Source organism: Struthio camelus, chromosome 4 (genome assembly GCF_040807025.1).
Source record: "Struthio camelus isolate bStrCam1 chromosome 4, bStrCam1.hap1, whole genome shotgun sequence".
Lineage (NCBI taxonomy): Eukaryota > Metazoa > Chordata > Aves > Struthioniformes > Struthionidae > Struthio > Struthio camelus.
This window is the reverse complement of record NC_090945.1, coordinates 59,274,835-59,291,344: the sequence shown is the minus strand read 5'-3', so window position 1 is coordinate 59,291,344 and position 16,510 is coordinate 59,274,835. Positions and strand designations below refer to the sequence as shown.

At 38.2% G+C, this 16,510-nt stretch overlaps 1 protein-coding gene across 1 annotated transcript in view; it reads right to left on the bottom strand.

The window, feature by feature from the left end:
* Positions 1–13,921: 13,921 nt before the first annotated feature.
* GABRG1 (gamma-aminobutyric acid type A receptor subunit gamma1) overlaps positions 13,922–16,510 on the bottom strand; it is a 75,922-nt gene continuing 73,333 nt past the window's right edge. Inside the window, exon 9 of the mRNA XM_068942998.1 lies at positions 13,922–14,058. Within this exon, the coding sequence (XP_068799099.1) occupies positions 14,008–14,058 (51 nt within the window). The 3' untranslated portion in view covers positions 13,922–14,007. The remainder of the gene's footprint in view (positions 14,059–16,510) is intronic.

Below are 16,510 nucleotides of genomic sequence, written 5' to 3'. Positions count from 1 at the left end.
AAGGACTATAGAAGTTAGAAAGCCTATTGTTTTATTCATCTATTTGCTATAAAACTTCTCATACATTTATTTCCAGTAATTCCTCTTGCATATCTGACAGAATCCTCAATACAGTTTGTCCAAATGGACAAACAGTCCATATTTAAACTACTGCTGAATTTTAACTTTTCTCTGTCAGGATGAGCTGTATTTTTGTTAACTATCACAATATACTGAGCATCTAACCATATTTCTACCATCTCATAGCATTACATTGTATTCCACATATCTCACGACAGAGTTTCTTAAAGATCTTTCCAGGAGTGAATAGAGGGACAAATAAACAAGGTGACCTGTCCCATTAGAAAGACAGCTGGAAAGTGACAAGTATCCCTAGACAGAAAAGAATAAGACATTGGAGGAAAAAATAGATTTTCATCCTCCAGTAGATTGTTGAGAATAAAGGAAATCAGAATAGAAAAGTCTGGACAGTGGCTCAGTGGGGAGCTCTGTTGGTGGTACTTTTGTTTTAGATCAGTTTTATGGCTGAGAAAAAGCCATAAACATAAAAAACTATAAAAAAGGGTGCTGAATCATTTAAGACTTTTTCTTAGAACTGCAGTGACAGAATGTTTTATGAAATGACCATTTTACACGCATGCAAAAAGCTCTCAGGCAGATTTAATCAACTTAACACATCAGGAAGTAGCTCTGGGCCCTGGTTACATTGACGAGACCACTAATCTTTCTGAAACGGTGTGTTTCAGTCTTTATAGACTGAATTCCCTTCATCCTTCCTGCAGCAGCTGTGCTAAATCTCAAAGGCCTTTTCTAAGCCATCTCTCCCCCTTGGAGCTCCTATTTTAAACTGTCTAGTCTACCTACATAGCTTCATTTCCCTCCAGATCATAACACTGCTTAATGTAATGTGATGTGATGTAAATGTCAGCTTGAATCACCGGTAAAAACAAATGACACTTTTTACGGTAGCCTAGGAATTAGAAACGGTAAACAATATTCTGCTGTCAGCATCAGGCTGATCAACAGTCTGGCTTTTCCCTTCTAGTATATTCTGAATTGTAGCAATTTTGCCTTCACTTTTTAATAATACTAGCAAACATTATCAAGGGGGTTGTGACTTTGAAATGGTGAATAATCAGCCTCATGAAAGAAGTTATCCTCAGATAAAAAGAGAACAACTACCAGGCATCTGCAATGACAAATCAAAACAATGTTGTCTGAAAAATTACTTGGTGGTATAAACAGTATTCTTCCTTGTCAGAAAAAAAAAAAAAAGGTAGTAACTGGATTCTATTGCAATGTTTTGTCAGTAGATTTACTTTATCATGGCCGTTCTTAACCTCACTCAAGCAGTTAGCATAATTTAATAGTATGAATAACAGATAAATTGACCAGAGGGATGTAGCTCGCTGACTGTTAGAATCTGCCTCTAAACTTTAAGGTTTACTTGCAGAATCTGTAACTCGTTGCGGATTGAAATCAATGGTAGCACATTGAGACTCACTGAAGATGAACTATACTGTGATCAATTGACTTGTGGGACAGCTCACTTGAGGAAAATAGGCACAACCAAGTTTTTAGATTGCAACTCTTGTTCATGAAGATGAATGACTGAATTTAAATCTCCTGTCAAAAGCAATGGATGGCTTTTGCAATCAAAAGATCTGTCTTGTTTCCTGGCGTACTTTAAGATCGAGGAATGTTGTCTTCGGAAGATGTTCTTCCCTATGTAGCCATGCCATATTATATCCCTCCCACTGCTGCTTCATATTACAAGATGAAACAGTTAAAGTTTCAAAACACTTTCACACATTTCCCAAAGTCAATCTCAGGCATAGCTGGAAATTCATGCAAGACTGCCCATTTCCCCTGGAAAAAGTATAACTGGTCTGATGAGTTCTACCACTACATTCAAAGGGCAAGCTCTTTCATTGTTTAGACAGCAAGATAATAATAGTAAGAAAAAAATTGTATACCAAGAATACAAATTAATATTTGCCTTCAAAAGAAAGAAGTAAGTTTATTACAATAGATCCTTGAAATGGTAGACACACAACCATTTTGCAGAGGCAACAGAAACAGATGTGGGCATTGTCCTTCCGTCAAAGAAATAACCAGCTACTTCAGTATAGTCATAGAAAAAGACTTCAAAAGGATTTACTTACTAGCATTTCCACAACCCATGACCAGAAATATCATGTCAAGAAGTCTGTTCTGAAGATCAATAACAGAGCCTGGTCATGCTGCAATCATAAGATATGCTAAAGCAATATCTTCACAGCTTGATTCACTTGTGTAAATGTCACCAGCTAGGCCTAAATTTGTGTGTTGTGTTTTGTTTCCTTGCTTCAGTCTTACAAAAAATTCCTGACTGAGATGTAGGAACAATCTGCAACGTCTGCATAATAGGATTACAGCAATTCTCTGAAGTTTCAGTTTCCAGATGTACAGAATGTTCTTTCTGCCTCATAAGGAGCATAATTCTAACTTCAGGTTCCTGCAAAATTAACTGCTTTTTTTTCCAATAAAACAAGAAAAAATTGTTGGCATATCAAGGATTTCTTTGGAAAGTTGGCAAAAGTGGAAAATATTCCCCTAGAATTCAGCTATTCTGTAGTTTTCCTCACAAAAACCCACTCTGTGCTATACTTCTGTCTGCAATTCAAATGGCTAGCACAACAAATGAGAAACATGACACACAGAATTCAAAATAATCTATATTTAGGGGAAAACTGCAACTGCTTTTGGACGTACAAAAGCAAGGGAGCCAGATGCCCACTGTTCACTGCTTTGAGGAAGTGTTTGTAGGCATGTTGAAGGATGTGCAGTTAATAAACATTCTGGTATCATAAACCAAAGTAGACTGCCCCTTGTCCATATCCCTAAAAAAGGCTTTCTTACCTCGTTCTAAGTTTTAGTAAGAGCTCAAGTGCAACTTAAGACATTTGAAGATGAAAGTGTAACACAAACAGGATTTTTAAAAGGAGTGGGAGGCAATTTAGAAAGAAACAATTGGACCCATGTTAATATACAAGGTTCATTAAAATACTGGGAATAGAGGTTTTCTCTCACGAACACCACTGGTTATACCAGTAAAAGAATATTGTGCTCACCCTCAGCACTGAAGAGCTCTCAGAGATCAGGAAGACTTCCAAATGCGTTCAGTGCCTACATAAAGTTGTCTCTGAAAAGGAGAGATTTCTTTAGTTTTATCATAAAGAGGACTGGAGTATGTAATGGAGTAAAATGTCAAGCTCCCTCCCAGGTGGAACATATTGGTTATACAAAGGTTCATTAATTCTTTAGTCACAAACATAACACTTATACTGAATAACTAGTACGTTGTACTGTATGCATTCCCAGAGGAAACAAGAAACAATGAAAAAGAAAAAAGGATAACTGACCCCTTGACTACATTATCAAGATAAATGGTGGCATCCCTATTTTTCCGAGTTTTCAAATGAACCAGAAACAATTTTTTTGAAAACCTGATGAAGGCAGACTTACGTTTTTGACTTTCATTTAGTTGCCTATATGAACTATATGAAATGTACCGCTTTACAATATACAGTAGATTACACCAGATAAGCTATTGGAGTCTCCTCAAGATCCTCAGACTACAATAAGAACAACATGTATATATTCTGGAAAAAGCACCTAAAACAATAACACCTAACAACAGGTGTTATTTCAGTATCAAATGAAGCTCCTCATCACTTGCTTCCCCATGGTTATTTGCCAATTATGGACTTTATCTCCTCAGTGCATCCTTCTTAAGCAACTTCCTTCTTCATCAGTGAAGTGATTTGTCCATCTGTCCTCGACACAGTGAGTATACCTTTAAGGCACTGCTACCAAAAAAAAAAAAAGTTCTTTGTAAAGAGAAAAATAGAGGATGCAGACTGTCTTTGGGAAGAAATGTACCATGGTCTTTCTCCAAAGGAAGTTAAGCAGTCCATTTCACAAACAAGTTATGAATTAGTCTTTCCTTGAATTTCCTCTGAATGGAATCAGAAAAAAAATATGCAAACCCCTTTGCACTACACCTTAAATATCTCTCTGCTTCAGGTCAAGCCAGAACTTTATTTCTTCAAGACTCTTCACAGCTTTGAGGTAGAGTACCCCTAATATAGCTCCTGTTTCCTGAGGCCTGAGTTTATGATTTGGCAGTCATCTGGCAGTCCTTTACTACCATAACTTTCAGAAAGAGACTACTACAAAGTTTCTTGATAACAGGACTTTGTATGCAATAAAATAAATACATTTTTTGAATAGAGGAAAACCTAATAACTTTTTAAACAAAATTTATGAGTTCATATTCTAATGTATTTTTTCTTTATTAAGAAAATTGGTATCAATTTTACACTCTAATTACAGGCTCTGAACACACACACACATACACACACCAAACACGGACAGCCGTTTATCTGTATTTAGAATCTTTTGACCATTCTTCCACATATACCATAAAACACTGTTCTCTTAGACTATCATGAAACTTCAATCTCTCAGCCTGAAATAAGAGAATTCAGCCTGTAACATCTATGCTTGGTCAATGGTCACTGGCAGATCCTTCTCCTTCATTAATAAAGGACTGACTCCTCAGTTTATATCTTGGATAGGAAAGTATTCCCAGTAGCACAAGAGACTGTAACTGGTATTTTCAAGCAAGTCCAGTTTTTGGCCCTCAGTCACTTTGTTCAGGTGAACCTTCTCATGGGGCTCTTTGTGTCTTCACGTCGTGCACCGGGGCTGTGGAAGCAGGGATCCCTCAGCTGACTTTGCATAAGCTGGTGCCCCTTTCCTCTGCAGAGCAAAGTGAAAAGCTGTGGTCCCAGGAACATCACAATCACATTGCCACAGTGCTACACACAGTATAATTAGCTGTAATGCAGAGCAACCTACCTCTAGTTCTAGCATTTGCTGTGTCAGCAGTAGGTTGGGGATTCCTTTGCTGCGTAGGCATACTAGCACCACCTATAGTTGAAGTTAGTCAGATTCTTATTAAACACTGAGATCAAAACTGGCCAATGAAAAGTCCTTTTTGACAGAGCTTTCTGATTTCATATGAAATTTGTAAACAAAACTGAAAGGCAGAACTATTTTCAAAACATCAGGACTTCATCAGCAATGAAATGTTTAAGACCATTAAATTTGTTAATCAGTTAGTTAGTTCTGAAGATAATTTGGCTTCCTTCCTTCCTTCCTTTTCCTTCCCCAATAGCTGAAAGTAAATATTTGAAACTTTTCCCATCAAAGCTTTTCTCCACAAAATGCGTCATCTCTCCTCAAAGAAAATCTGAATAATTCAGCTGTCAGGCTTAGATTATACCTTGTATTGCTCATCCAACAATGCACAGCAACTACTCAGTCCCTTACAGTATAGCAAACTTTTTTCGTTAGTCCCAGCATTTGGATCCTGAAATACTCATTCTATCCTCCTCTGACCTATTCTTACTTTATTTTACTCTTAGCATATTTCTCTATACTCTGCTCCTCCTTGGCTTAGTCTCAAAAAACCTGGGCCATACAGATCATTAAGGGGTCAACATGAAAATCTGAGTGCAATGTTCAGAACACAGTTTTCTGATAACAGAGTTTCCACATTAGAGATAATTCAGTATTTCATATGATTTGGGTTTCATCCTAACCCAAAACAAGGAAAAAGGTCATAGATTGTAACTCCTTTCCCATAACATTTAATATTGTCAAGATGCAGTTTACCCCAGACATTTTGAATGAGCTTCAACCAGTAATTCCTCTAACCCTATAGTCCCTTCATAGACAGACTCCCCACCAGCTGATCCTATTGCTTTCAAAGTCTTATCCCTTGAAGAGCAAAACATCTTGCAATGCATTGAAAGCTATAGTGTCTAGCACTGACTTTTCAAGATTTCATGCAACTCCTTCACTGCTTGGCACTTTCTGCTTTCCATCACTTCCTCCTTCTACAGAAATGCCACTGTAGAGATTATTCTTTGAAGGCTTTATCTGGGCATTGAAAAGGAGCGAGAAGGTCTCCTCTGTCTCCATCTCCCAGTGAGCGTGTCTCCAGGTAAACTGTTGCCCTCATATGGCCCTTCCCAAGAAGATAATGGCTAGCAGCTTTGGTATACTGCAACTGTCATTTCTCTGTCTGACTATGAATCATGAAACAGTGCTTCAGTTTCAGTTTAAATTATTAGCTAATTATTATTTCTTGGGCACGCAATAATCCCTTTCATGAGAGAGGGCCTTCAAAAGGGATTGTTGTTCACTGAGAGCACAAAGAGCTTAGGAATATGAAACAAACAAAGGTTAATCTTGGCTTGTCGCAAACCTTCTCCCTTCTCTAAGTAGTCCAGAGACTCAGGAGGTTGGAAAGGCCTCAAATAAAGAGATTCTAATTTATCATTCTTCCTTAATCCATTTAAAATATACAGTTATAAACCTGACTGATTTGTATGTAAAGTGGGGAAGTCTGAAAGTGAAATGGTACCTTGCCAGATAAAACAGAAAAAAAGAGAAATAGCAGAGCAAGTAAAACTGAGGTAAAGTCATGGGTAAGAACAGAGCTTGCCCAGATGAAGAGAGGACAGTAAAATATACAATTTGAAGGCAGCTGATAGCATTAGTCAGGAGATATTCTGCAGAACTCATTCTAGAAACAAAGTAAGTGTATTATTTTTCACCAAGAAAAGCAGCTATCCAAATTCTGTCAGTTATTTCTGGTTTCTCTCTGACATCTGTCGTGAACCTGCCCTGGAAAAATACCAGCAGGGGCTGCTGGGTTTGCACGCAGGAGGAAAGAGAGGGCAGTTTCCTTCCTTTCTTCCCCTAAGCCAGGAGAGTCTTTGCCCAGAAGGCTCCTTTGCCTTTCTCTCAGAAGTGACTGCAGTGAAGCCAGGCTGTTGCATTTTTAAGCTTCCTGTTTCCCTGCTGTTAAGCAAAGAAGCTAAAAAAAATGAATGATAGGTAAGAGCAGTTGATCACTAAGGCTACATCCCTAAGGCCGGACAGATGCGTCAGTAGCGCACCACTGAGCCTTGGACACTGACGCTCCTGGGTGTCCTTCCCACAGAAGTCACAGCGTGACTGTGGGAAAAGGGGGTTTATCTGTGTCCCTACACTGCCTCCCTTGCCTGCCTGGTCCCAGCACTGAGTCAGGCTGCAGCTACACCCTGCTCTGAGAAAGAGAAAGTATTAACACAGCAATACCAGCTGCCACTGAGTGCAGGAAAGCAGAGTCTCAGAGGCTTGGCATCTTTACCACGGCCAGGGGTCCTCTCTCCCCTCCCATGCTCTCTTTTAAACTCAGCCTTCCTGTCCTTCACTGTCATGCTTTGCTAAGCAAGGATCAAAGGAAATTGTGCAACTGTCTTTTCAGTCTGTTATACAACAAGTACTTAAAGATTTTAATTTGATTTTACTAGTAGGTCATAACTTCTCATTCCAGTCCTCTCTGTTCCTCTACCTTTGAACTTTATTTTTGTGCCTGAAGTGTTAAGCTGTTCATCTGCCTGACTGATAAGTCAAATTCCATGCAAGCTTCACTTCTTAGTTTGATGGCTTTGGGGAATATTAGTTCCACTGAAGGAGCTAATTTCCCCAAGGGGGAAGGGGGAGGGGACACAAGAAAACACAAACTCATAAAAATCTCTAATGGAAGTGAGAGATGGGAAGCCATGGTATCACCAGATGCTAGACCTCGATGGGATAGGGATATGAAGGGAATGTTGAGATGTGAGAAAAACATTTACAAAAACACAAACTATGGAAAAAAACACTCAAAAATAATTTAGAAAATGATGAGATTTTCCTCAGTTTTAACAGCTGAATTGCAACAGGTACCACTAATCTCTGAGGTGCTGTTTTAGCCATATAGGCTAGTCTACAATAGTGGCATTTTTTGATCATTTACATCTTTTTAAAACTCATTAATTATTGCATGGCTTCTACTTGTTTAGAATAGTACTCCCTAGCTGACTTTGAAGCTTGTTTAGAAAAAGGCTGTTGGTTCAGAGGACAAAGACAATCCATGCTAGTTCTACACAACGGTATAAAATATCATTACCTAAAACAGTTTTGCAACAGTATTAATATGCCTCCAGTGCAGAGTTCATGGCCAAATATACATTCAGTATTACCGAACCTGTCTTGATTTCTAAAGGACATAGCTAAAGATATCGTTGCGTGCAATTACATTGACAAAAATTCCCATCTTAGTGGAATTTACAGTGATGTTTTTGATCAAGTTCTCAGAATACTGTCTGGTAAAATGGTTCCTGCCCTCTTTCCTAAGGCAGGTATTGTGAGCCACTGTACTGATTCTGTGCTAACAGAGATATTAAAAGGTCTGATCCTGGAGAGACAATTGAGATGCTTCAGGACACAAAGGCAGCAGAGTGTACAGAAGGCTGATAGATTTTAGAGGCAATCAATCATACACTGAGGAATTAATAATTCACACTGATTGAATCAGGTAGTAGGTGGTCAACATAGTCAAATACTTCTAAATATCACTTATTTCTACATATCTTCATAACACCATCAATGTTTTTGCAAGTTTCTGAGAGCTGCCTCTATCACAGACACTCTGGCTGGTAGCAAGTGCACCATTAATATTTGTCTACACACTTCTGAATCTGCTGCCCAGTTATTAACCACTAATCCCAAGTAGTCTGGAAGACAAATTAGTTTTGATTTATAACTTCATTTAATGTGTTTTTTGGAATTCCATATCGATAACACAAGCACATTTATCTTCATTGTTGCTGCTGGGAAATGTGAAGGTTGTCTGTAACAAGATTTTCCCATTTACTTAAATAATCAGTTTAGGATTTAAAAGTATTCTATGACATCAGAAGGCAGAAAAAAAAATCTAACCTAACAAATGGTGTGTGGATGAAGAAGCTACTTTAGCAAAAAATATTTCAAAGCCCTTCTACTGCACATACCTGTATCATACCTAGCTCTCAGATGACTCTGTTGTTAAGTCACAAATATACATACTAAGTGGAACTGATTGCACAGATTAAGTACCAGCCACTGATGAGATGAGTGCTGAACCTTCATTGACAGTCTGAACAATGACTGTGTTATTTCACAACCGGTTTGCTATATGCTGAGAAAGCTCTAACTCCAACCCCAATACCTCTCTGATGTAAAACACTTGTGCTACTTCTCACCCATGTCAGGACACGCGGTTCTTAGTGATAAAATTATTTTGGTCACGCAGCTGCAGCTGTAGATCAGCGTAATTCTATTGATTTCAGTGGAGCAATACCTGCCTTTTACTGAGATTCTGGCCCTGCAAACTTTTAAATAAAATTAGATCAGCAATTGGGTCTTCATAGACCAAATTTTACTATTAAGTTTATTTATTCTCCGACAGATGATTTTTTTAGATCTTTCTGACCTTAAGCAGTGCTGAGCTGCATTTGTGACTACAACTCAAGTCACTGTAACTATGAAAGTCTTAGAATCTGCACTACTGCCTGTAGGATAAACTACAGATAAAGCCAGTACTAAGATATAGTGCTTTGTTATTAGCAGCAGACCTGAAGCAGACAACAGACAAGTAGGATAAAATTGCTTCTATGTATTATCATTAATAACTGCAGAAAAATATCACTTTACCTAGTTTCACACCTTTATCCAGACAGTTTTCACATTCTGAGGACACTGGCCAGGTAATTCTGCTCCTGATTACTTCTCGAGGTGAGTCCTGATTGCTAAGTTATTCTGAGGGTCTATTTTCATTAAAGACTCTTTTGTTTACTTTTTTATACTTATGTTAAAAGTATTTCTCTCAATAGAGAAGAATCAGCCTCCTGCAGCTTCAGGCACCTATCACTGTCTCATGAATCACTATAGTTTCCACGAAAGACTTGCATACACTTCCCTTTTCAGCAGTGAAGGACAAGGGCATCATTTGTTCTAGCCATCTATCAGCCCTTTGATTACCATAAAATCTGAGTACTTTCCGTTCATTAATTCAGTGTTAATTTGAACAGCTTCATGAGAAAAATTATCATCTTATTCACATCTTATGGATAATAACTGAGGCACAGAGAAACTACTGATCTCATCTAAAATGGAGAAAACACTGAATCATATAGATTCAGAGGTAAAACAGGAAGGAAAACCTTAAATACCCAAAGTCTTAGGCTCATATCTAACCACTGATTCATCATCCAAGCATAATCCCCAGCATCAGGCTTAAGATAAGGCTTCTAGTAGTGGTGTCTACTGTGGATAATATTTGGGAGCAGAGAAATATGGTCAGTACTAGAGGTATCAGTGTCCCTGCTCGTTTATCAGTTGCTGGCAGGAAGCTCAGTAAAGTACCTGAGCTTTTGTCTGATTATCCCTCTTAATATACTTTTCTAACGTGAAAAGATGCATTCAACAACTCAGCCAGCTTTGAAGAATCTACCGTTGAGAGCTTGCTAATCTCAACAGCACTGCCATCTAAGAAGATCTCAAATAAAAATAATTCTCAAGGACATTTTGTCCCTTTTGCCTTTTGAAGTCTTTAAGAAAGTGCTAGGAAAGATCTGCTGCTTTTTTACCATTTCTTACCAGATGTCCTCATACCAGACCGAAATCTCCAGCACGATTCTTCAGAGAGCAGGAGGGTGACATACAGCATCTTCAGACTTCTGGTGGTATGTGGGGAGGAAAGGTCTCGTTTCTCATGTCTGCTTCACTTTCATAGCTGTGTCTCTCATCTTCCACAACATTTTTTTGTGAATTGGTGAATTAACCCAAAACTGAACAGAAAATGAGAAAATAAAGGTGCACAAGCAGGTAAATAGACAGACAATACAGTGGAGATTGAGCAAGGCAGGTTGATTTCTAATGCAAGGAAGAGAAGTGGCAGAGACAGCCAAGTATCAGATTTGCAAAGGAAAGTGCACGATATGAAGACTTGAGAAGATGGTAGCTGATAGGTATAAACAAGGAGAGTAGAGGGAAAAAAAAAGTGAGGTAGTGTGTCTTACAGGAGAAACGAAGAGCTGCAACTGACCGGTGTATCAGGGACTGCTAATGCATTATGCAACCTCTCAATTACTAATATCTATCTTAGGTTAGCTAGTCGCATCTGAAAGCTGTTACCATATGCTGGGTGCTCACTGGCCTGTGTGAAATGAGTTCAGCGTTCATGGTCCCATTCCCAGCAGAAAGGTGAGAGCATTACGGAATATCACCCTTACCAAAGCCAACTCAGTTGGCAGTCCCAGCTACCGCTTAAGGCGTGCAGACTGAGTCACTCTCTCACAACAAGCAACACTGTAAGGGCAAGAGAGGGAGCACAGAGACAGTATTACCTAGTACCTCGGAAAGCAGCTGCTGCTTCTTTTTAACTATCCACAGGCATCATTTGGGCATCTATTGTTCCAAATTCGTATCATTTTAAGAGCTCTTTAACAGTATAACAATTTCTACTGTAGATATTATTAAAAGAAAATAATCTTAGATCAGACATTGGATATGAATAACAATTATTTATTTCTTATTTGTATTACTAATTATTACTTATTTGTGATATTAATTATTTATTACTACTATCTAATAGTATATACTACTAAAAGAAAGTAGTTGGGAACTCTCAAATAGTTACTGTCTCATTCTGATTCTGCACTGACATTTAGTAACTTTAGTCAGCAAGGCTCGTGGCCACCTGCAGTCTTAGCAGCCTCAATTCGTGGAAAATAATATACTTCGGCCTGTCAACGAGAAGTGAATTCATTTTAGCCCCTTCCAGGCACCTATTGTTGAAATTCACCCTAGTGACAGTAAAAATGAAAAATGTTTACCTTAAAAATATAGACAGCAGGATTTACTTTGAAGTTGGTACATAAGGGCTTTGTTTAATTACCTCATTCATCAGCTACTTCAATAGTGTGGAAGCTAGAGATTTAGCTCTTTTGAGCTAAAAGGCTATTCAAAACACAGCACTCTCAGAGGTATGGTATTACGTAATAACACACTTCACTATAATGCTCATATAACGAAAAGAACAGCAGCAATCTAAAAGAAAAGGATAAATAGATTCTATTATACCTTAAGTAGCCTTAATAAGTTAAGTAACACCTTGCAACACATAATACTGTGTGGGTACTTACTGAGGAAAGAGAACACAGAATGTTAAAGGGAATTGAGATATTGCTGGGACTGATGGAATGCCCTGTCTCTAATCCAAGAAGGATGTAGAAAGGGCTGAAGAAATCTGTGATGTTTTCCAGAACTCAGAGCCCACAGCAGCTTAAAACATCCTTTGAATCCTTTCCCAGAGTTTTTGTTTTCTTCTCTCTCATCACCTTTCCACACTCTATCCAGAATGAGTTAAAAATTTTCCCTGGGACTGACCACAAGAGGAAGTTAGTGACCATCAAGACTTGAAAAGAGAAAAAAATAATTTGAGGAAAATAATGAGTGATTTCTCCCAGACACTCCCTTTCAGTGTGACCCTTGCTCCTTGCCCCAAAATTACAATCTTTTCTAAAACAGCAAGCAAGCCAAAGAGGGAGCTGCACGTTATGGCCATGAGGGATCTTGGGGAACGAGAGCACGGTTAGCCAAGTACCAGAGCTGGCAGAAGCGCAGGGTTGTGAAGGGGAGAGAGCAGGACCACTCCTCTTGGCAGTAAGTAGCAGGAGATCTGTTCATTAGCTCTGTATTGCAAAGCTGCACCCAAACAAAATGTTTGATAAGGGGGAACTCTGCCTCCAGAGCTTTGTTTCTGCCAGATGACCAACACATGCTGGTTTATTTTAAGAAGCAGAAAAAGCAAAAAAAAAAAAAAAAAAAACTCAAGGAAAATTTCTTGCTTACTCTTTTTTTTTTTTTAATTACTGCTAGTTAGTTAGCCATTATAGGCCAAAGTCCTCATCTCAGAGCAAATTTTGATCCTTCTAATGTGGGAAATTAAGCAGAGCTGTAGAGATTTCCAGCACCCAGGCTCAGGGGCCAAAGAACCAGAAGGCAAAACAGAAGCTAGTTCTGAGGGATACCAAAGAACGCGGTGCTCAGGACACTGAGCACAGCACTTCCTGGGCATTATATGAAATAACACTTCATCGCAAACCTAGAACATGTCCGTCCTGTCACCGAGCTGTACAAGCAAATGGCTCAGTGCAGGATTCCAGCCTTGCCTTGTACTTCCTACAGCTACATGAAGCAGCTCCAAATTAACTTTAATGTATCTGTGAACGTGTACAGGCTACTTCTCTTTTTTTTTTTCCCCCCCTTTCTTAGTCAGAGCAGCGTAAGTGTACGAGACCATTTTCACCAGGACGATACACTTTGTATTCAGTTCTAAAAATAAGAGAATGCGTGCCATGCAGAAAATAAAAAAACATCAGAAAGTATACAGCCAGGCACTATTTAATTTTTCACAGTGTAACCAATCAACTTCACAGCAGATACAGTAAAAACAGAATGCATTATAACTGCTTTACAAAGTTCAGTGTTTAACTCTCTTGATTCTTATCAGTTTAAGAGACATCAGAGCACAAACATCTAATCTGTTCATTTTGCACAGAAGATATGGTTTTCTTTTTTTCAAGACTATGGCTTTCAAAGAGTTTTACATTTAGGAAATTACAGGCTACATCTCAGACATCTGTATGAACCATACACTAGGGTGCAAGCACATTTCCATTTGATTCACAAGGACCAGTGCAACATTTACAAGAAAATTCAACAGACATTAACATTCACAGTACAGTCATGAGCTGTAAAATCGAGACTTCAAAATATTGTCAGTCTGCTCTTGGTAAGAGTTTTCTGAGATTATGTTTTTTCTAGAAGTGAGAGTCCTTATAAACCAGCTTTCTCCCATAAACTTTAGAAATTCTGTTTTCAAAGCCTTGAGCAGCACAGCACCCTCACATAATGACAGCCACAAGCACCTCCGTTCTGAGCTTGTTCATATTATTCCCGTTATCCGTCTCAAAGGAGCATTTGACTAAAATCAGCTTTTAGGACATGCTGTACTATTCTGCATGAGGTATACTGTTGTCAGAAAACACAGGGTGAAATCCCTCTGTTTGTCTTTATCTCTCCCCAGATCTAAAAAGAAAAAAAAAAGGCAAGAAAGAGAGAAAGAAGGCTAGAAAATTCTAGCCCTGAACCTTATTTGAACTTCCCACAATATTCCACAGTAGTCTAAATTTTCTATTTAATTAAAGCATTATCCTAGCATTATACCTAGTTAATTAGTTTGGTTTTGGAGTGCTTTAAGCTCAGAAAGCTTAAGGGATGATTTTTAGAAAGGGCTAAACACCCTCTGAAAAACACCCTCTGAAAAACAGGACTTTCTCAGATGTCTTAAACTGAACATCAGCAAGTGAGGCATCCAAAAAATAAGGGTATGCTTAAAAATTTAAACCTCTGAGTCAATCTTTTACCACAATAGCAACAGAATTGTGACAATAAAGAATGTATCCACTCTGTGAAAGCAATCACAGCGATTTCCTCAGCACTGAGGAAATTCACTATCTATATATCAACTTTTCACCAAAGAGTGAATTTTCAAGTTTACCTTCAGTAATACCAACGCCTATCTTCAGCCAGACCATTTGTGTTTTCTCTTTCTTCTTTAATAAAAAGGAAATGAAAATGAAAATGAATCCACAAAAACCATCAAATGAAGCCACAATTATTTTAAGCCTCTGAACCACTTCTGCATTCTAACAGTGCAAATGCTACTGCTGTTCTTCCTTGACCTTTCTTGTCACATAGAGAATTTAGATTCTCTGGAAAAAATATTCTAGCACGCAGTGAAGTAAGAAAGAACATTCTAAAGAATATTAAAATGACAATCAGAGATTGACATATATGTAACATGTATGTAATCCCTTTAAAATATTGCTGTCCAGTCTACATATCTAAATCTATACGTTTGTCTTTGCTATTGCCAATTTCCCTTCTACCACACTCCCAAAGTCTCAGCTGTCTACGATTTAGCTTACAGCATCACCATTTCACCAGCTCTGAGGTCTTCTAGCTCAGTCATGCTCATTAACAATGCTGTCAATATTAAAATGGAATGATATCAGTGTTTCATTCTAACCTGACAAATATACTTTATGAAAATGGAGAATCAGATAATATTCAATTTAATACCTGCAAATGCTTTAGTTTTGGCATTGTATACAAGAGATTATGATTTTTTAAGAGAAGTTGAAGAAGTCATGGCTTAATCATATTAAAAGCTTGCTAGGATACCTTGACATTTCTATGTAATTGAATATAATAATGGATGAGTGCATACCAAGGCTATTGGAAAAGTACCAAATAACTGAGTAGAACTGTAAATATCAGCACACTTATAATAAGATTAGTGCAGCTAAGGAGGCTTCTGGAAGGAAAACTGAAAAAGGAAAAATATATTTGCATCAATTATGTATTTTATATATTAAAAAAATGACAAATCAACATGTATCTCGTATAACAGGCTACATTTTCAGCAGGTATAAAAAGTGCCACTCCAGTGATACACAACGGATCTCCCTAGCAGATATTATAGGTCAAAATAGAACACGCATCAGTTCCCAACATTTCCCCCATCCAAAGCTGCTATGTTCACATCTAACCCTCTATTATTCCATTGTCTAATGTGTTTAGACAATAAAAGTATCCATCGATAAAGGATGGAGAAACCTTTTTGTGAGGTCACTGAACTGAAGGTGATAAAAATAGTAGACACTAGAATTTTTTCCAGGGTAGGAATCACAATCTACCTATACCAGATTCTGATGCTTTACTTTCATTTAAGGAAATATTTACATCTTATAATAATTTAATCCATAATTACAGGTATCATAACACAGCCCTCAACTTCGCACAGAAATTCCAAGCATTCACAGTGGGCAACATGACAAAACAAACAATGCAGTGAAGACAGACATGTACACAAACCATCATAATTTTGCCAATGACTAATGAGTGAACAGAGGTTGTGTTTTGACACTGGACCTATGAATATGCAAATGTCTGCATTTACCTAACGTGGGAAATCTGAGCCACGGTGCCAGTCCCTTCACGGCTGCTGCTCTTACAAAATCAGTGGGGCAGAGGGACAAATGTCACCTCACTCAATTAAAATGACTGTGACCTGCTTTCTGTAGGTTCCACAAATCAGAGACTCCTATTTACCCTCTTCCTAATGAGAAAAAATAACCAAAGGGGAAATATATTTCCTCAGTGAAATAATGACTCAGTCTTCACTTCCCACACCTAATCCACTCACAGCAGCTGCTTTTGTTTTCTGTTTTTAAATATTGAATTGACAGAAGTAATCCACCCTCTAGAGGGGCGGCATCGATCACTTCTTTAACAGCCCTTAACCTTTTCAAGGCCAAATCACAAAGCAATCTTAACACTACCCTGTGGAGCCAGTCTGCCTCCTCCACTGGATCAACTAAAAATCACTTTTCCAAATTTTGGTGGTAAGACATTACACACATGCAAGGCCTGGCCAGGCAAACTGGAAGAGGAAGCCTTTTCTTTTGAATGCATC